General features: G+C 37.4%; 1 protein-coding gene across 1 annotated transcript in view; it reads left to right on the forward strand.

The window, feature by feature from the left end:
- ACBD6 (acyl-CoA binding domain containing 6) overlaps positions 1-22869 on the forward strand; it is a 253061-nt gene that overhangs the window by 74839 nt on the left and 155353 nt on the right. Inside the window, exon 4 of the mRNA XM_053607457.1 lies at positions 4464-4546. Coding sequence (XP_053463432.1) covers positions 4464-4546 — 83 coding nt within the window. The remainder of the gene's footprint in view (positions 1-4463; positions 4547-22869) is intronic.

The raw sequence follows: 22869 nt of genomic DNA on the forward strand, positions 1-22869 counted from the left end.
GATAGCTCTTCTAAATTGTTATTGCACATTAAGAAGTTCAGTGAATGATACTGTGATTGTCTCGTAACAACCTTTTTTTCTTGCCTCTTTTCTTGGCCCCTAAAGTACATTATTCACCCTCCCTGTTAAATAGAGTAGGCAAAGGGCACCAACATGTATGTTCTCTAACAGTGTAAGCATACCCTTGTCATAGGGCCTTTGCATTGGCTTTTTCCTTTACCTGGAGTAATCTACTCCAGATTATCTACAAGACTCACTGCTTCACTTCCTTTATGTCTGTAGTCCTCAACAAGAACCTTCCTGACCATCTAATTTAAAATTGCAAACCTTTTCCCAGGCCTTTTTCTTCCCATAACACTCATCACATTTTAATGTTAGAAAACTTATTTATTGTCTATCTTCCTCAGATACCCCTTAATTTTTGTGTATTAATCTTGTAACCTTGCAATTTTGCTGAATTTATTAGTTCTAACAGTTTTGGTGAAATCTTCAGGATTTTCTACATATAAGAAGATAATGTGGGTGAAGGGCACACTTTCTATAACTTTGACTCAATCTGTACAAGAAACAAGTGTGTAAATAAAACATATACTCCCTAATGTTCTGAAATTTTAAAAGTTAAAATGTTTGTTTTTTTTTTTTTTGTGGAGACAGAGTCTCACTTTATGGCCCTCGGTAGAGTGCTGTGGCCTCACACAGCTCACAGCAACTTCCAACTCCTGGGCTTAAGCGATTCTCTTGCCTCAGCCTCCCGAGTAGCTGGGACTACAGGTGCCCGCCACAACGCCCGGCTATAAATAAAATGTTTTTAAAAAGAAAGTTATCTCGTCTGTAACTAGAGATAATTTTACCTCTTTCTTTCCATCCTTCATGCCTTTTATTTCCTTTTGTTGCATGATTACTCTTTTGGCATCTTAAATAGAAGTGATTAGGCTAATAGAGTGAGTATCCCTGCCTTCTTCCTGATCTTAGAAGGAAACTTCAGTTTTTCACCATTACATAATGTTGTCTGTGGCCTTTTCATATATGGCCTTTATTATGTTAAAGGTAGTTTTCTTCTATTGCTAGTTTATTGAAAAATTTTTTTTGCAGTTTTTGGGTGGGGCTGGGTTTGAAGCTGCCACTTCTGGCATATGGGGCCGGCACCCTACCCCTTTGAGCCACAGGTGCTGCCCCTGAATTTTTTTTATTTTTATTTTAAATCATGAAATTTTTTGAATTTTGTCAAATGCTTTTCTATATCAAGATAATGGTTTTCTCCTTCGTTGTGTTAAGATGGTCTATTACATTGATTTTTGTATTTTGAACTATCCAACTATAAATCCCACTTGGACATAGTGTTTAATGCTTTTAATGTGCTATTAAATTTGGTTTGCTAGTGGTTAGTTGATTTTTTTCATCAGTATTTGTCAGGGATATTAGTCTGTAGTTTTATTTTCTTGTAGTGTCTTTGTTTGGCTTTGTTATTAGGGTAATGTTGGCCCTATAAAATGAGTTTAGAAGTGTTTCCTCCTCTTTAGTTTTTTGAAGTTTGAGCAGGATTGGTGTTACTTCTTTAAATGTTTGGTAGAATTCTCCAGTAATGGCATCTGGTCCTGGTCTTTTCTTTGTTGAGAAGTTTTTGATTACTCATTCAATTTCTTAATGGTTATAGGTCTATTCAAATTTTTGATCTCCTCATGATTCAGTCTTAGTAGGTTTTCTATTTCTAGAAATTTATCTCTTTCTTTTAGGTTATTCCATTTGTTGGCATGTAATTGTTCATAGGTGTCTCTTATGATACTTTATATTCTGTAGCTTTGGTTGTAATGTCTCCTTTCATGTCTGAGTATAATTATTTGATATTTCTCTTTTTTCTAAATCTGGTATAGCTGATTTCTTTTTGTTGCTGAATAATATTCTATTTTATGGCTGTGCCATTTGTTCATCCATTCATCTGTTAAAGGACATTCTGGATTTTAGCCATTCTAATAGATGTGTAGTGGTTTCTCTTTGTTTTAATTTACATTTCCCTAATGACATGATATTGAGCATCTTTTTACTTGCTTATTTGCCATCTATGTATCTTCGCTGTTAAGATGTGTGTTCAGTTCTTTTACTCATTTTTAATTGGATAGTTTGTTTTCTTACTGTTGAGTTTTAAGGATTCTCTGGATATTTGGGATACTAGTTCTTCATCAGACATGTGTTTTCCAAAGATTTTTTTCCCAGTCTGTGGCTTATCATTTCATTCTCTCAACAATATCTTTCACAGAGCAGAAGTTTTTAATCATAATGAAGACCAATTATCATTTTTTCATTCATGAATCATGCTTTGTGTGCATGTAAAATGTCATTGTCAAACCCAAGAGCACCTAGAGTTTTTTATTTTACCTTTTAAGAGTCAGTTCTATTTCAAGAAACTATGCTTGACACTCTATGCTTTGTTCTCTTTTCTTTAGTATTCAGTTTTCTCATTTTTCATTTTGTATTATTTAGTAATCATTTCTTAAGCATCAAGTATGTTTCACCTTTACCCCTACCAATGAAGCATGTATTTGGAATATGATTGGTTTGAATAAAAATAAGTTCTCCCTTTGATTGGGTGTTCCTTCACCTACAGTGAGGCTACATCCTGATAAATATATTGTAATTTGACAATATCATACATTGAAAATGCCCTTAGTACCCCGAGAAGCCTATCAGAAAGTCATAAAACCCTAAGCTGAACCATTGTAAGTTAGAGATTGTCCATACTTTTTTTGGCACGAAGAAAAGCATTCTCTGTCCTAGAAATTCTTTGCAGCATTTATTCTCTAAGAATACCCTCAAAGAAGAGAGAGAGCTGGCATTTACTTAGTGCCTCTTCTTTTCTAGCATCATACTAAGGTGCTTTATATACTGCAAGGTATATATTGTATATATTTGATCATGTATATTATTATATATATATTTGATCATGTTATTAATAGTTTGTGATTTTGTAACTTTATTTCTATTATAAGTTGAAAACTGACTTGATTCATCTTCTCAAATTCCGATTTTTAAAAATCTTAGTTCCCGGGCGGGCAGCGCCTGTGGCTCAAGGAGTAGGGCGCTGGTCCCATATGCCGTAGGTGGCGGGTTCAAACCCAGCCCCGGCCAAAAACCACAAAAAAAAAAAAAATCTTAGTTCCCCTTGCCTGAGCCAGAGTGAGACCCAAATTCCTAAAAAGTGAAAAGCCCAGCTGGGCACCACAGCGAGCGCCTGTAATCCAGCGGCTTCTGGAGGCTGAGGCAGCGGGATGCCCACAGGCCAAGTCTGAGGTTGCAGTGAGCTATGATGCCATTGCACTCTCTGCTCATGGCATAGGGTGGGACTCTGTCTCAACAACAACAAAAAAGAATGGATAAAGCATGCTATCTCCTCAAGCCAGTGGTCCATAGACCCTCCAAAAAGAAAAGCAATAAAAAAAGAAAGGTAACATGATAAAAACACTTCTTTAAACCACAGAGAAAAACGTATATGAGGATTGCTTATATTTTTTCAAGTCAACTAGTCGTTTTGCAATTGTATTAAACAATACAATAATTTAATTTTGACTCTAAAATAATATTTGTGTCCAGAGTGAGAGTTTTCACTTTTACAGGGTGTCCTGGCCTAAAAACTGTCAGTATTGCAGAAGATGTGGACTTTTGCACAAGTTGCAGTTTGATTCTTTCAGGACATTATCTAAGTTCATTGCCTCCATTATTACATGGTTTAGAAAAACCTAATTTCTGAAGTAATCTTTTGTGCTTTTTGAAAACATACAGGGCAAGGCCTATTGTATCCTTGAGTTTCGAAGACATTTCCGTAGCAGTTTGCTTTTGTATTTCTTTTATTTTAGATATAAGCCTCTTTTCAATCCCTCTCCTTCCTTTTTCCACCTAAAAATATTTAAACATTTGGGCAGTACCTATGGCTCAAAGGGGTAGAGTACCGGCTCCATACGCCAGAGGTGGCGGGTTCAAACCCAGCCCCGGCCAAAAACTGTAAAAAAAAATTTAAACATTTTTTTCCTTAATGATTGAATTTGAACTTTACCACAATAATAACTTATTTATAAGAAATATTAGATTTCTAATTTTATAAATATAAATATATGATTTTGTTGATCCCATTCATGTCTGTATTCATATTTCATTTTTTCACATGAACATACGTATTTTTCACATTGAACATCTTGCTGTAGTCAGCTATGGGAATTGCTTTTTGGGGGCTCCAGAAAGTGGTACTAGAATGAAATGACTTACATTGCCATTGGGTATGCATTCCACTACTAGGATGACCTGAGAGTCGTATTGCCTTTCTGATACCACTTTAAAACTGTTCATTGGGCCTGAAGAAGTGGTCGAAGGTAAAATCCTTAGTATTTCTTAGCAAAATAATATTTTGTTAACTGGTTAAATACACACTGCTTAAATCCATGTGTTTTTCTCCCACCTTCCCCACCACCACACAGATATCAGAAAAGAAAGGAAAGGAAACAAATCCTGGTTTTGGTGGACCAGTTGTTAGTTCTCTATATCATGAAGAAACCATCAGGTAATTTCTCTTCTGATCTTTGATAATAGGACTGTGTGTGTGTATGTTTATGTATGGGTGTGTGTGTAGTTGTTTATGTGTTTGTATATATATTTTTAAACCTTAAATCTTCAATTTATGAAGCACTATTTAACATGAAGTTGATTTGATGTTATGTCTAGAGGGATAATTAATGGCAGGAAAGACTGTTGTAGGTGTGTAATCTTTAAAATCAATATATGTCTGAACTAGTGCCAGATATTAAGTATCTTACACTTTTCATCAGTATCTGATAATAACTGTCTGAATCAGTGCCTTTCTCCCCAATCTTGTTTGAGAAATAAAAGCTTGTCCTGTTTCCTAAATCTGATTTTCCTCAAAATACTATTATTTCTTTTAAAGATTTTACTTTTCATAATTTATTTACTTTAATTAAAAGTCATTTAAATTTACTCTAAATTAAAAGACATTTTAGAGTGTAAAATGGTACAGTGTGAAGTTTCCTCAAAAATTAAATATTGAATTATATTATTCAGCAATTCCACTTCTAATTATGTATCCATAGAATTGAAATTAGGATTTCATATTTGCACACCCATGTTCATAGCAGAACTATTTACAGTAGTTAAGAGGTGGATACAATCAAGGTGTCCCTTGAGGGATGAATAGATAAATAAAATGTGGTATGTACAATGGAATATTATACAGCCTTAAAAAGGAAGGAAATTTGTACACATGCAACATTATGCATGAACCTTGAGGACATTACGCTAAGTGAAATAAGCCAGTCACAAAAAGACAAACGCTGTATAATTATACTTATGTGAGGTATCTAGAGTAGTAAAGTTCATAGAAATAGAAAGTACAATAGGGATTGCCAGCAGGTAGAAGGGGAAGTGGGACAGGGTGTAAGTTTTGCGAGATGAAAAAGTTCTGGAGATTACACAACAGTATGAAGATACTTAACACTACTGAGGTATAGTAATGGTTAAGCTGCTAAATTTTTACCATATTAAACAATGTTTTAAAGATCATATTGTATTAAAGCTCTTAAATTTTGTGTGAAATTTCTTGGATAAACTTTTGCTTTTGGGTGCCTGTGGCTCAGTGAGTAGGGTGCTGGCTCCATATACTGAGGCTGGCAGGTTCAAACTGCAACAAAAAATAGCCAGGTGTTATGGCAGGCACTTGTAGTCCCAGCTACTTGGGAGGCTGAAGCAAGAGCTGAAGGTTGTTGTGAGCTGTGACACCATGGCACTCTGCCGAGGGCGACAAACTGAGACTCTGTCTCTTAAAAAAAAAGAAATCTTTTTCTTTCAGCACTACATGTGTGTAAATCAGAAGGATTCTATGCTGCTTTAAAGAGTCATACATATGACATGTTTTTCTAAGATTGCTACTTTATACAAACTAAATAAAAAATGGGAGTTTCTGATGTTCTTACTCTTTCTGAGTTATCCGAGTGTTCCTTTACTTGTTAACATGAAATAATTGAGCTCTAATTTTCAAGTGAAAAACTGGGATCACCTAAATTTATTGAAGGGAAATACCTATCTTCATAGAATGAAGAGGAAATTATACAGTTTATGTTTCACACCTGCAGGAATGAGTTTACTGACATTATTCACCACATAAGAAATAGCAGTGTGAACTCCAGATGACATTTTAAGAGGAAAGTTATTGGTACCTCTATGAATTAAAAACTCAAAGTGCTCCTAATTTCTACTTATTGACCAAGTAGTCAGTTTATGCTATGGGATCTGTCTTGAATCTATTTGCATAGCAAGCACGTCATTTTTACTTACATTAAATGTTTATGAAGGATGGGAAGGCAGATGGAAGTTTGGGGGAAATAAAGATACTCTTTAAGGTTTCTTCTGGCCTGGAGTGCATTTGCCACTCTTGGGGACTCTGAGAACTCTGAGGAGCCCATAAAAGTTTTGGGAAAGCATAGTTTAAAAACCACTTTCAGAATTTTAACCCTTCCTTCAACACTAATTCAGAAAATATTTCAATATTCAGAAAGTATTTTGGGGTTCTTAATTTATATATTCTCTCTTTAGAATCTTCTAGAAAAGTATTTTATAACCTTAAACCCTGCTAATCAAAATTTATTAAATGTTCAAATCAAGTCAGGAAACCTTCAGAGTCATTTTACTAGGTAATAAGAGGGAGGCAATCATTTCTTCTCTGTTTTCTGATAGTCTTTTGTTTATAGTTTAGAATTTATCCCATGCCAAATTGAATTTAAAACATTTTTTTTTTTAATTGTTGCGTGTTCATTTTGGGTATAAGATGTGTCACACACTGATCTGCTATGGTAGTGAAAAAAATTCCTTGCTCCCTTCTTGCACTTTTTAAAAAACTTTATCTTCTCCACTAAACTTTTAGTTTTCAAGGGCAAAGATCGTATTTTATCCATCTGTACACGGTTCTATAACTTAGTAGGTATCCAATAAAATTGCTCAGAACTTCAGAGATATCCACAGCTGCTTCCCTCAAAGAACTAAGTATTTAGTGAATGTTGATGAGGTAGAGTCAGCCTAATGGCCCAATCATAAAATAGGGAACTAATGGTTTCTTTTTTCCTGCTATATGTCCATCCTCACCTCTTTCTCTGAATAATTAAAAACATTTATGGACTGGGCGGTGCCTGTGGCTCAGTCGGTAAGGCGCCGGCCCCATATACCGATGGTGGCGGGTTCAAACCCAGCCCCGGCCAAACTGCAACCAAAAAATAGCCAGGCGTTGTGGCGGGTGCCTGTAGTCCCAGCTACTTGGGAGGCTGAGGCAAGGGAATCCCTTAAGCCCAGGAGTTGGAGGTTGCTGTGAGCTGTGTGAGGCCACGGCACTCTACCGAGGGCCATAAAGTGAGACTCTGTCTCTACAAAAAAAACAAAAAACATTTATGGACTATTTTTCTCTCCTAGTTAGTTAAATAAACAAAAAATAAGAGGAAAGATGAAGACAAATGATTTTTTAAATAACTAAGCTTAACTTTCTAACAGTATCAATTACTTTAAAATAAATAATAATTATCTTTATTTTGTGTGCTATTTTCCTTCAGGGCTCCCGGATTCTAGTATTTTTCTTTTTTTCTTTTTCTTTTTGAGACAGAGTCTCACTTTGTGGCCCTCAGTAGAGTGCTGTGTGGCATCACAGTTCACAGCAACCTCAATCTCTTCGGCTTAAAGCGACTCTCTTGCCTCAGCCACCTAAGTAGCTGTGACTACAGGTGCCCACCACAACACCCAGCTATTTTTTGGTTGCAGTTGTCATTGTTGTTTGGCCAGAACCGGGCTGCATTCGAACCCACCAGTTCTGGTGTATGTGGCTGGCGTCCTTAGCCTCTGAGCTGCAGGTGCCAAGCTGATTCTAGTTCTTTTCAAAATGGTATACTGAATACAGTTGCTTTTGGAATGTCCCATAGACATGGCCACAGTAGCTCTACAGAACATGAAGCAAATCAAATGTATGCCAGTGAAGTGAGAGAAGAAATTGTGTGATAGAGAAAGGTTTAATCTTCCAAGCCTTTTCTCTCATCCAGTTCCTAAAGAAGTGACCTAAGTCAATATATAGAATTTTGACCATGAGAAACAATGACAAAGAAATAATATAGCTTATTTTTATGAAATATAAATTCAGCTTGACATACATTTATTATGAATCTACAGTTGAGTGTATATTTGTGCTTCTTAGCTTTTTCTTATCTTCTTTTTAGACAGAGTCTCACTCCGTTGCCTGAATTATAGTGCAGTGGCATCATTATAGCTCACTGCAGCTTCAAATTCCTGGTCTCAAGCAGTCCCCCTGCCTCAAGTTCCCAAGAAGATGGGACTGTAGGTGCACACCATGATGCCTGGCTAATTTTTCTATGTTTTGTAGAGATGGGGTCTTGCTCTTGTACAGGCTGCTCTCCATCTCTTGAGCTCAAGCAAATCCTCCTACCTCAGCCTCCTAGAGTGCTAGGATTGTAATCATAAGTCACTATGCCCAGCCCACTGAAGGCCTTTTAACTGTTATAAATGGTAATTTTTTTCACTACCGTAGCAGATCAGAAATCACAGCACCTAGTGAGATTCTTATATTGAGGGAATTCATTTTTTAGCGTAACAGAAATCCATTATAACAAATTAGATCATAATAAAAATTCTTACATATTGAAATGTCAGATCATTCCAGCAGGGCCAGATGCAATCCTGTGGTTTCTTGAGCATCAGAATGCAGTTGCAACAATGAAGGATTATTTCTTGAATTTATGTACTAAAATTTTGCTTGTATTTTGGTGAACCTGGTGTTTTCTTTTTCTTAGAGAAAGTTGTACTTTAATTGATGTTAATTGCAATTCTTGGCAGAATTATGTTCAGCTGAGGTGAAAATGATGTTAGATTTTAGAGTTTTAGAAACATCAAATGGTAAACTTGATGAAAGGAAAAAGTTTTCTACAGAACCATTGTTTTTAGGTTATAAATAATGTATTTTAAAGGTTGTTTTAGATTCTTCAATATATAAACTCCAAAATTTTTTCACATTTATCAAGATCAGAAAAATCAATAACCAGTAGTTGCATTTGATTAGGCTTGGGTTCCATGTTGTGGCAGGTTTTCTGACTAATACGTATTATAGATGATAAGTTAAGAGCCCATTTTAGCTTTAACATAAATATTCTTGAGCCAAGGGCCATTGGGGCCAATTCTGAGCTTGCTTCCTGCCTTTTGGATTCTGACCTTTATTTCTGCTCTGTCATAGAAAGTGACAATATAATGTCACAGGGACAGATCTGTGTGTTAATATTCCAGAGCCCTGACACCAATTCACCAATTTCTCATTTTGAAGTTAGTTAATTTTCTGTAATATGATAGAAGTATAGTGTGAGTGTAATTAAGAACCAAGTTACGGTACCATACTTCTGGCTTTCAAATGCTGGTTCCACCACTTACTAGATGTGTGACTTTGGGCAAGTTACATATCTATAAATAGGGATAATTATAGTACCTGTCATACATGATACTTACATGGATTGTATGATTATCTGCACATGGGACAGTATCTGGTATAAAATAAGTTACTTTATAAATGTTAGCTTTTTTTAGTATTGTTACTTAGCATAAGGAGTCTCTACAGAGAAGACCAAGCTAATATGTCATTCTGGCTATAGAATTAGGTGTAAGTTGTTTGCATTTGCAAAAGAAAAATGGAAAACATATAAGGGAGAGAATGTTATTAGACCTGTTTGGAACTATAGAAACAAAAGAAAGACAGAATCTTGAGTTGCCTATAATTTTGAGGTCAGCTGTATTTCATTTATATAACAGATGGGCAGAAAAAGCAGTGGTTAATAGGCATTGGGCTTTGCAAAGAGTCAAATGGTTCTATATATTATATATAGAGGGTGGCCATAAAGTTCGTGTGTAATTTAAAATAGGCAACTATTGACAAGAGTCATTTTTTGGTGACTTGTATACTTAGAAGATTTGACCTAGAAGTTGGCACATAAATTGAGAAATTAGTCCAAGAATTAAAAATACAGTAAATGAAGAATATATAGTCCCCACCCCATCCTGCAATAAGATTTGTTCTTCCCTGTGAGGTTTTGTAGTTTGATGCCATGTAATCTATCAGAATTTTATTAATTCCACTTACACAAGCAGCCATCTGGACCTTCGCTAAGCAAGACCAGACTAGTATACAACTGAAATGATTGATGGGCTCTGGAATTGATCATTTGTTCTATGAGACAAATGAAGTGTTTTGGCAGAAAATAGCAGAGGTCGCTGCTTGTGGTCAGACATAGAAGCCTATAAAATTTCAAAGAGATGCTTTTATCGAGTTACAAAGTTTCAATTTTTAAACAATAATGGATTTTGAAAATATTTTAGAAATACCATTTCAATGACAACTCTCCAGTCCTGTTTATAAATTGAAAGAATGTAAGTATAAAAAACTAGAAGGAAAGTCATTGTTTTATTCTTTAATTTTGTATTCTTGGTGAAAATATGAACCAGCATGAAAGCATAAAAGCCTGTCACTTACATATAAATTGTACTCTTAAATTTTCCTGAAAGAAGTGTGATTGGGGAAAAAACTGCAACATATATGGTTTTATTGTAATGATTTATAAAATCAGATGGTAAAAAATTCCATTTAGTTTTATATTCAAAGTTTCATATTGTTAGATAGCAACTTGTTTTTAACAAATCTGTTTAAAGACTCTAAAGCTTCAAGAGTATGTGTTATAAATATTTCCATTTTAAAAATAGAATATTTGGATTTTTATGCTTATAACAGGCTAAGCCATTTTTAGGTTATCACTGCTCTAGTGTCACTGTCCATAGTACCAAAACACTTCCCTCCACTGGTTTGGCTGGTGATAGTGTAACACTTCCCTATTTCACTGTTGCCTGTGATCAACATTGTGTCAACATTTTGGTGATAGGTGATAAATTGGATGACATATGTCTTGTTACATTCTGGTTATTCTTTGAGGACTACACAAGTGTGTATAGGCAAGTGGGCAACACCCCCTTGAGAATCTGACTGCTCAGAATGAACTTGAGTTATGGATTTATTCAGGCTGTAAAACCTCAGCTGGCATAAATAATTGAGAAAGCAAAGGTTTGTCTGTGGTGCATACCTCAGGGACTCATGGTGCCTTTCCTCTTCCCTGCCTCCCTTTCTTATGAAAATGATCCCAGTTGCACTCCTAGATAATAACACACCAAGCAATTAAAAGCCATGGGTGGCTGGAGAGAGGAGAAAAGGTTTAGTTAATGAGCTTTTCCTTTTCCAGTGCCCATGAGAGCCTTAGGAATGACAAGGCGATTAAAGCAGAGAGATAATTATAGATTATGTGAAAATGGGTCCCTTGGGACCAGTGGGTCTTGACATAAACAGTAACTGTTGTAAGAGTCTCCTGGCTCTCATATTCACCCTTTTCTAATGTGGTTCATTTAGCTCCTGTGTGCTCAGTGTCATGATACCAACCAAGCATGTAGGCAAATCCAACCCTTTCTAAACAGAAGTCATTCATCAACTAAAACCATTGTCTTTTCTTACTCTCTCCTTTTCATCTTTCTTTTTTTCTTCCTCCTTTTCCTTCCCCTTACTTTCTTCTTTGCTATTTACCCCTTCTAATCCTTCCCTTCTTTCTTTCCTATATCCGTATCTGTATGTAGTATCTGCAAAGTGCTAAGTATATACATACTAAGTATATACACATATGTGTGCACGTATAAAGATACATACAGTTATGGGTATACTAGATCCATTACAGTGATAAGGTGTTATATATTACACATAAAAATATTACAAATTGACATCTCATTAATACCAGTTTCCCCCCTCAACCCCTTGTTCACTCTGCTCCAAATACATTGTCTTATTTGTATTTCCTTGAAGGTCTAATTAATATTTGTTAGATTGATTGTCAGTGTTATATAGGGGTATGAGAAGTGACTCTACCCAGCTTAAAACATGCGCTAAATTCTTAAGATAGTGAGAGCCAACATTAATTGACTGCTTATTATATGTTTGTAACCATACTGTACTACATATGTTATTTGCTTAATCTTTAGATTCTTCCTGTTAAATTTAGATATTATTAATATCCATGTTACACAGTTGAGGAAACTGAGATTTAGAGAGACTAGTTTACTTGCTCAAGGTTACATGGTTAATAACCCTACTCTTAATTACTATACTATACTGGTTCCTGAAATGTTTGAGGACTCATTACAATCTCTAATTAATGAAATTGAATTTGATACTTTTTACTATTTAATATAGTATCTTCAGTTAAAAATTTTAAATTAGATCCTTTTCCATTTAGTGTTTTAAAAAATGTACTTTATTGGTGAAATTAGAGACTCTAGTCTTTCATTTATCAATATACTGATCATGATATTTCCTTTGGATTAATTGTCTTATTGATTTTAGACTTACCTTAATGGTCGAGAATGTAACAGCTCTAGAGAGCTTTTTAGCAAAAGGGGTCCATATATTTTTCTGATAAGGCCACTAATTTCCCGGGGGTTGATTAGAACTGAATTACATTTTTTCTTACAGGCATTTCAATCAACTTTGTTTAGAGTTAAGCAAATTTTAAGAGGTGAAAATGCATTTTTAGTAACTGTTGTCTTTATAAATCATGGTTAAGTAATCTTTCCATTATAAGTAATTATCTACAAAAAGTGTCTGGAATATTGATTTTTCCTTTGCCAATGTTTTTTTGAAATAATGTGAGAAAAATATGTAAAAATGTAAGTGGTTTTACTATAGGAGACCCATATCAACATAAATAATCTAATAAACAGAGCCTTTAATTTGAGGGCTTTCATAATTTTCTGGTCCTAGAACTAAGTACACCGTGTATATAATTCAAACTGAAAATAGGAAGATATTGCCATTACTACATAACAGAAAGAGGGGATACTAACTGGTGGTTTTCTGTAATGTATGGCACCAATTGCAGATGTAATAGAACTCTGAGTGCAAGGATTGTGATTCAGCACAGTTGACCCTTGAACAACATGGGTTTGAACTGTGTGGGTCCACTTGCATGTGGATTTTTTTCAATAATTACCTTATATTGGAAAATTTAGGAAGATTTGCAACAATTTAGGAAAAAACTCAGATAATATCCTAGAAATGTAAAAAATTTAAGAAAAAGGCATGTCATGAAAGCATATATTTAGATATTAGTCTAGTTTATCACTTAACTACCATAAAATATACACAAATCTATTATAAAAAAGTTAAAATTTATCAAAACTTGCACACTTGTAGACCGTACATGATACTATTTGTAGTTGAGAGAAATCTAAACAAACATAAAGATGTAGTGTTTAAATCATAACCGTATACAATTAACTGTAGTATATACTGTACTACGATAGTAATTTTGCAACCTCTTCCTGTGCTTTTGTGCGGAGGTCATGTGTTGCAGTTATCCACTTAAAACACTGTAGGCTTGGTGCCCATACCTCAGTTGTTAGGGCGCTGGCCACGTATACCAAGGGTGATAGATTTGAACCTGACCCGGGCCTGCTGAACAACAATGACAACAACAACAAAAACAAAAATAGCCGGACATTGTGGCAGGCTCCTGTAGTCCTATCTACTTGGGAGGCTGAGAAAAGAGAATAACTTAAGCCCAAGAGTTAGAGGTTGCTGTGAGCTGTCACACCATGGCACTGTACCAAAGGGTGACATAGTGAGACTCTGTCTGAAACCCCCCCCCCCAAAAAACAGAAAACATGGTGTGATATTAATCATCTCCATATCAGCAATTCATCTCTCAGGGTAAATTTTCTGTCACAGTAAAAAGATCTCTCGCTGTTTTTAAGTATTTTTCATTGTATTTAGTGTTATACCATAAACCAGTGGTTCTCAACCTTCCTAATGCCACGGCCCTTTAGTACAGTTCCTGTGGATCGTGACCCACAGGTTGAGAACCACTGCAGCATAAACACTGAATAACACCATGGGACCTATACGAAGTGCCACCAGTGATGCTGGAAGAGCTGCCAAGAAGCAAAGAAAAGTCATGACACAAGAAAAAGTTGAATTGGTTGATATGTTCCCTTGATTGAGATTTGCAGCTGTGATTGCCTGCCATTTCAAGATAAATGAATCCATTGTAAAGACACTGTAAAAAAAGAAAAGAAAATTCGAGGGACTTTACCTAACAAATGCAACCAGTGTAACCTGGCTTATTGTACCCTCAATGAATCCCCAACAATAAAAAAAAGAAAGAAAAGAAAATCCGTAAAGCCATTCCTGTAACAGTTGCTGAGTGCCTTTGTATTTTGTATTGAAAATGCAGCTTTTATGTGGATGCAGCATTGCTATAGAAAAAGCATACCTATAAAGGAAAAAGCGAAGTCATTAATTATATGGTAACTTCAAGCAAAAGGAAAATAAAGGATCTAAAGCTGGAAAATTTTAAGCCAGCAAAGGATGATTTAATAATTTTAGGAGGTTTGGCTTAAAAATGCCCAGATAACAGGAGAGAGCTTTTGCTGACCAAGAGGCAGCAGGCAGATTCTCAGATACCACTAAGACGACATCTCTCATTGAGGAGAAAGGATATCTTCCTTAACAGGTTTTTTTATGCACACAAAGGTGCCATGTTCGGGGGGAAATGCCACAAAAGACATTTTTTTATAATAGAAGGAAGAGAAGTGAGCACCAGGTTTTAAGACATGAAGGGTTAGTCTAACTCCGCTAATTTGTATGAAGGCTGCTAAACCCTGAGCCTTGAAGGGAAAAGATAAACACCAGCTGCCAGTCTTTTGGTTGTACAATAAGAAGGCCTCAACAAGAGCCATCTCTCTGGATGGATTCCATTCATACTTTGTCCCCAAACTCAGGAGGTACCTTTCTAGTACTGAGTCTTAAAATTCTTTAGCTATTGAACACTGCTGCTCACCCAGAGCCCCATGAGTTCAACACCAATGCTTACCTCTAAACACAACATGTCTAATTCATTCTCTATATCAAGGAGTCAGGGAGTCATAATGACCTTTAAGACTCATTACACATGGTGTTCTATGGAAAGGATTGTCCTGATGTGGAAGAGAACCCTAATAGAACATCAGGAAAATCTAGAAGGATCAATTGAAGATGCCATTGCAGTTAGAGAAAAAGCCATGAAATCCATCAAACCTGAAACAATAAATTCCTGGTAGAGAAAACCATGTCTGGGTGTTGTTTCACTTCACAGGACTCGTGGCAGAGCCAATCAGGAAGATTGTATATATGGCAAAAATGATGGGAGCGTTTTAAGATAATGGATCTCAGAGAAATTTGAGAGCTAACAAACACCAAACCATAGAATAAACAGATGCTGACTCGATAGAGATCAGTGCTTCCAGACAATGAAGAACAAAATAGGGAAGAAGCAGTGCCAGAACAAACTGACATCAGACAGTCTGACAGAGGGTTCTGATAATTCAAGATCGCTTTTGACTTCTTTTACCACATGGACCCTTCTATGAGATGTGCACTAATACTAAAGCAAATAATGGACAAGAGACTGGTACCATATAGAAACATTTAGAGAAGTGAAAAAACAAAAAGGACAGAAATTATGATGTATTTCCATAAAGTTACACTGAGTGTGCTGCCTCCTCTGCATGTGCCAGCCTGGACAGAAAGACCATCCTCTCCTCTCCTTCCGCTCACTCTGCGTGGTGATGTGGATGATGATGAGAAAGAGCTTTATGATGACCCACTTCCATTTAATGAATAGTGAGTACATTTGTTCCTTATGATTTTCATACATCTTTCCTCTAGCCTACTTTGCTGTGAGACTACAGTGTATACAATACACGTCATATACAAAATAGTTGTTAGCAGATTATGTTAACAGGAAGGCTTCAAGTCAACAGACTTATTGGTGAAGTTTTTGAGGAGTCTAAAGTTATACATGCATTTTTGACTGTGGGTGACATGGGGTGGTGGTCAGTGTACCCCATGTTGTTCAGTGGTCAAGTGTCTGAATTCTTTCAGTCATTCACTAGTCCATTTGGCACTGTGTTTTGTTGTGGTTTTGTTTGTTTGTTTAGACAGAGCCTTGCTTTGTTGCCCCAGCTAACGTGCAGTGGCATCACCGTAGCTCATTGCAACCTCAAACTCCTGAGCTCAATCCTTCTGCCTTAGCCTCCCAAGTAGCTGGTACTACAGGTGCATGCCACCATACCTATTTTTTTTTTATTTTTAATATAGATGGGGGTCTCACTCTTGTTCAAGATGGTCTCAAACTTTTGACCTCAAGCGACCCTCCCTCAAATGATCCTCCCTCTGACCTCCTGGAGTGCTTGGATTATAAACATAAGCCACTTGGCACTGTGTATTTTGAACTTACCTTATTACTTCTTCAATTCCAAGGCACCACTGGTTTTTAGGAACATTATTTAAATACCATTAAGAAAAAAATGCTGTCAATTAATTATTAGATGCCATGGATTATAAGATCCTTGAGAGGTATTAAGATATGTTTTGATCACTATAGATTTATAGTATAGCCTAAAGTCTGATAATGTGATACCTCCTGATTTGTTATTTCTGAGTAATGTATTTGCTATTTGAGTTTTTTTTCTCATTCCATATAAAACAAAGTACTATTTCTTCAAGTTCTTTAAAGTGTGACAATGGTGCTTTAATAGGGATTGCATTAAATCTGTAGATTGCTTTGGGTAGTATGGACATTTTAACAATGTTGATTCTTCCCAGCTATGAGCATGGTACATTTCTCCATTTGTTAACATCTTCAGCTATTTCTTTTCTCAGAGTTTCATAGTTGTCTTTTTAGAGATCTTTAATGTCCTTTGTTACGTAAATTTCCAGATATTTCATCTTCCTTGGCACTATTGTAAAAGGAATAGAGTCCTTGATTGTTTTTTTCAGCTTGACTATTGTTGGCCTATATAAAAGCTACTAACTTGTAAGTATTAATTTTGTATCCTGAGAGGCTGCTGTGTTCCTTGATCACTTCTAAGAGTTTTGAAGTTGAGTCCCTGTGATTTTCCAGGTATAGGATCATATCATCAGTAAAGAGTGAGAGTTTGATCTCCTCTGACCCTATTTGGATACCCTTGATCACCTTCTCTTGCCTGATTGTGATGGCTAAGACTTCCATTACTACATTGAATATCACTGAAGACAGTGGGCATCCTTGCCTTGTTCCTGATCTGAGTGGAAACATTTTCAGTTTTACACCATTCAATATGATATTAGCTGTGGGTTTGTTGTAGCTGGCCTCTTATTAGTTTAAGAAATGTCCCTTCTATGCCTGTTTTCTTAAGAATTCTGATCATGAAAGGATGCTGGATATTATCAAAGGCTTTTCCTGCATCAATTGAGAGAATCATATGGTCTTTGTTTTTTATTTTATTGATGTGATGTATTATATTTATAGATTTGTGTATGTATTATATTTATAGATTTGTGTATGTCCTGTAACCCTGGAATAAAACCGACTTGATCATGGTGTATATTTTTTTTTTGATGTGTTGTTGAATGCTGTTTGCTAAGATCTTATTGAATATTTTTGCATCCGTACTCATTAATGATATTGGTCTATAACTTTCTTTGTTGGATCCTTTCCTGGTTTGAGTATCAGGATGATATTTGCTTCATAGAATGTGTTGGGAAGTATTCCTTCTTTTTCTGTGCTTTGGAAAACGTATAATATAGGTACTCGTTCCTCTTGAAAGGTTTGATAAAATTCAGATGTGAAGCCATCTAGTCCTGGACTTTTCTTTTTTAGGGAGATTTCGTATTGTTGAAGCTATCTCAGTGGTTGACATAGGTCTATTCAAGGTTTCTAATTCTTTCTGGTTGAGTCTAGGAAGGTGGCGTGCTTCCAAATATTGGTCCATTTCCTTCAGATTTTCATATTTCTGGGAATAGAGATTTTTGTAGTAATCAGAGAGTGTCTGTTGTTATTTCTCCTTTATCGTTTCTGATAGGTGATATTAGAGATTTTACTTTTCTATTTCTGGTTGGGTTGTCCAAAGGTTTATCAATTTTCTTAATCTTTTCAAAAAAACCAACTTTTTGTTTCATTGATCTTCTGAATGATTCTTTTGTTTTCAATTTCATTTAATTCTGACCTAATTTTGGTTATTTCTTTTCTTCTGCTGGGTTTGGTGTTGCAGTGTTCTTCCTTTTCCAGTCGCTTGAGATGATCCATTAAGTTGTTGGCTTCTCTTTCTGTTTTCTTCATGAAGGCATCCAATGCTATAAATTTCCCTCTTAGGACTGCCTTTGCAGTATCCCACAGGTTTTGATAATTTGTGTCTTCATTATTGTTTCGTTCCAAAAAATTGGTGATTTCCTTCTTAACCTCGTCTTTGACCCAGCTACCACTTAGCCTAAGATTATTTACTTCTATGACTTTGTTTGAGTATGAAGATTCCCGTTGCTGTTGAGTTCAACTTTTATTCCATGATGGTCCGAGAAGATACAAGGAATAATTTCTACACTTTTAAATTTGCTGAGGTTAGACTTAAGTCCTAGGATCTGATCTGTTTTGGAGGATGACCCATGGGCTGATGAGAAGAATGTATATTCAGTTTTATTAGGGTGAAATGTTCTGTAGAGGTCTGTAAAGTCCATTTGTTCTAAGGTCAGGTTTAAGTCTAATATTTCTTTGTTTAGTTTCTTCTTGGAGGATCTAGCCAAAACTGTCAAAGGGGTGTTAAAATCTCCAACTATTATAGTGCAGGAAGATATCAAGTTGTTCATATTCATTAGGGCCTGCTTTATGAATTGAGGAACATTCTGGTAGGGTGCATAAATGTTAATTATCGAAATCTCTTCATGTTGGGTGTTACCCTTGACAGATTTGTAGTGACCTTCCTTAACTTTCTTTATTCTTTATCTTTGTTGTTTGAAGCCAGTTGTATCTGCTACCAAAATTTCAACCCCTGCTTTTTTCTTGTTTCCATTTGCCTGTAATATACAAGTCCATCCCTTCACCCTGAGTCTATTTTTATCCTTTAAGGTAAGGTGAGATTCTTGGTCTGAGTTTATGTATCCAGTTAGCCAGCCTGTGCCTCTTTAGAGGATAGTTTAAACCATTCCCATTAATTGAAAGAATTGATAAGCCTGCTTGTATTTTGGGTGTCATGATTTTCGTATGTCCAGTGGACATTTTTAATCCTTTCACCACTGTGGTGGTTAGGTTTTGTTCAAAAATTTCTGGGTGAGTTTACTTTGGAGATGGAACATTGCTCTGATCATTGTGGAGGATGGATCTGAGAATATCCTGGAGAGCTGGTTTAGTTATGGCAAATTTCTTCAACATGTCTATGTCATTAAAGTATTTTATTTCTCCATCATAAATGAAGCTCAGTTTAGCTGGACAGAGGATCCTGGGCTGGAAGTCGTTTTATCTTAGGAGACTGAAGGTTGATGACCATCTTCTTCTGGTTTGAAATGTTTTGGCTGAGATCTGCAGTCATTTTGATATTTCTCCCTTTGTAGGTGATGCTTTTCTTATGTCTGGCTGCTTGAAGAATTTTCTCTCCTTCATCTTAACTTTGGCAACATTAATCACAATGTGCCTAGAAGATGCTTTATTTGGATTGAGTCTTGCCGAGGTTCTGAAACTGTCTGCTATCTGAAGTTCTATATCTCTTGCAATGCTTGGGAAATTCTCCTCCAAAATCTCTTGGAGTGGAGCATCTATACCTTTAGGACCATCCTCTTCTTCTTTGTGAATTCCTATGAGACGAATGTTTGATCTTTTGGAGTATCCCACAACTCTCTCAGGGAATGATCAGTTTTTGTTCTCCATTTGTCTGCCTCTTTGAGTGTTTGGGAATGTTCAAAAGCTTTGTCTTTAGTTTTAGAGATCCTTTCTTCTGCCTGGTCAACTCTGTTACTGAGGGATTCTACTGTATTTTGGAGCTCCTCAATTAACTTTTTCGTTTCCTTGAGCTCTGCTATCTCTTTCTCATTATGTCCATATCTTTGGTGACTTGGGCTTTGAATTCATTAATTTCTTGAGACAACTTTAGAACTACTTTTTGGAATTCAGTTTCTAGCTTTTCCTCCATTCTATTTATCTTATTTGCTATCCATATTCTGAATTCGATTTCTGACATTGCTGCCATTTGTCTATGCATGGCATCTTCAGTTGTATCTCCTGTGTCATTTCTTAGGGGGGGTTGATCTACTGTGATTAATTCAGGTTGCCAGAGTTCTTCCGTTGGGTCCGCACCATGTTTATTTTTGACCGTTTGGTTATTAGAACTGGTGGGGTGAGATTGAATTGGGGTTCCCAGATAGTAGAGATAGTCCCTTACCAAAGCGCTAGGCTTTGTAATTGTGGCTTATCTCCTGAAACCTTACAAAGGCCCCTTTCAGAGTTTTAGCCAGAGACTCTGAGGACCTACTTGGTGAGATAGTGCAGGATAGCTCTGTTATGATATCAGCCAACCTTTACCATATTCTAAGAAAGCACAGTATTAGCTTTAAATCTCGACTGTGAAGAGATACAAACAGCTGCGGCACCCACCCCTGCCCTTCAGTTCTTTTCCGCTATAGAACTTCAGAGGTCAACCTCAGAATGTCCCCAAATGGACAGCCCCAGACACAGGTTCCAACCAAATTGTCTCAGGCAATGCAAACCCTGCCCAACAGAGAGGGATTCAAGGGTCTCCAACAGCACAATTGGAGCCAGGGATCCACACTCCTGCCCGCCACAGTCCACACTGTTGTCTTCTTCTCTGCTCAGAGGCCCAGCTGGAGCCAGGGGCCACACCCCCACCCACCAGTCTTAGTCCACATCCAGCTAGCCTCTGCTTGCCAGACAAGTTGGAGTGAGGGGACCATGCCCCCGCCTGGCGGTCTCAGTCCACTGCCTGGCAAACCTCTGTTCCCAGGCTCTGTTGGAGTTAGGGCACCAGGCCCTACCCTCCGGTCTCAGTCCACACAGCTAGCCTCTACTTGGCAGACCAGTTGGAGTCAGGGGACCACACCCCGGACTGCTAGTTCAGTCCACTGCCTGGCAAGCCTCTGTTTGCAGGCTCCGTTAGAGTCAGGGCACCGCGCTCCTCCTGCAGGTCTCAGTCCTCACCTGGTAAGCCTCTGCTTACCACCCCCCAACCTGCCCCCCCAGACAGTGGACCACGCCCTAACCCTCAGGTCTTGATTCACACCCAGTAAGCCACTTCTCGAGGGTTCTGTTGGAATTGGGACCACGCCCTTGCCCTCAGGTCACAGTCCACGCCTATCAAGGCTCTGCTGGCTTGCCCAGCAGGGGCTGGGACCAGCCCTGTCTGTTGAACTCAATCCACACGGGGCAATCATTCTCCTGCTGTGGGTGCCGTCAGAGCTTGGGGTTCTGCATCCCATCCCACCAGACACAGCCCAAACCGAGGGTCAACACTACCACTGGCTGGGCATAGTCATAACCAGGGGACTGCTCCTCCTCCCACCGAGTGTCCCTTTCTTCTCACACCCTTTTCTTCCCTGTTAGTCACAGATTCCATCCTGATGGTTGGCACTCCACACTATGGAACTTGTCCCAGTTCTCAGGACAAGACCAAACACTCTGTGCTCTACAGGGGGTAGAACTTTAGACCACCATGAGAGGAGAAAAGGGTGGACTGAGAGTTTGGACTTGTGGGAGAAAATATCTGTTCAATTTTATGCCTGGCGGGGTGGTGTCTAGGTTCATAAGTGGGACCTCCTTGGAGAAAGAAACCTGGAGTTTAGTGGCTCTCTCCATCGAGGTAAAAGGAGAGGTCTTTTGTTCCCTGCTCATTCGCAGATAGCCTGCAGCAGCCCCCTGCTTAGGTGGGGGTCTCCCATCCTCTAGTCAATAGGCTTTGTACCTGTAATTTGTTTTATTGAATCCTCTTCCTTGGAGTTACAGCTTGCAGAACTTTTTTCTTGCTCAACTCCCTGTCTTTGGCTTCATGAGTCCGATTCCATTCAGTTTTTCTTCCTTTGCTCAGGAGCCTCTGCTGAGGGTTGCTACCAGTCAGCCATCTTCCCAGAATTCTATTGCCTATCTTTTGAATAAGAAACATTTTAACTGGGGCGAGATAATATTTAACTGTAGTTTTGACTTGTATTTTTCTGATGACTTATGATGTTGAGCATTTTTCATATACTTACTGGCCTTTTGTATGTCTCCTTTTGAGAAAATGTCTATGCGTATCTTTTGCCTACTTTATATTCAGATTGTTTGGTATTTTTCAGTCGATTAGAGCTCCTTACATGTTCTAGGTCTAGTTATTAATCCCTTGTCAGATGGGTATTTGCAAACATTTTCTCCCATTCTGTGGGTTGTCTCTTAACGTTGATTGTTTCCTTTGCCATACAGAAGCTTTTCAGCTTGATGCGATACCATTTTTCCTTTGATTGTTTGCACTTTTGAGGTATTATTACTCAAGAAGTCATTGCTCAGACCAGTATCCTAGAGCATTTCCCCAATATGATGAGATCTATAGTAAAAAGCAATGTTCTTCAAGGTGAAATGAACATCTAAATTTTTTTTTTTTCTTTTTTGGAGACAGAGTTTCAAGCTGTCTTGGGTGGCGTGCCATGGCGTCACAGCTCACAGCCACTCAAATTCTTGGGCGTAAGCGATTCTCTTGCCTCAGCCTCTCAAGTAGCTGAATCTACAGGTGCCTGGTACAACGCCTGGTTATTTGTTTTGTTGTTCTTGTTGCAGTTGTTATTTTAGCTGGCCCGGGCTGGGTTCAAACCCACTGGCTTCAGTGTATGTGGCTGGTGCCCTACGCACTGAGCTGCGGGTACCGCCCTACAATCTTAATTAGATATTAATTAGAAGTGGAGATTTTCACTGTGCTAAATATGGGAGC

This window comes from Nycticebus coucang, chromosome 10 (genome assembly GCF_027406575.1).
Source record: "Nycticebus coucang isolate mNycCou1 chromosome 10, mNycCou1.pri, whole genome shotgun sequence".
Taxonomy (NCBI): domain Eukaryota; kingdom Metazoa; phylum Chordata; class Mammalia; order Primates; family Lorisidae; genus Nycticebus; species Nycticebus coucang.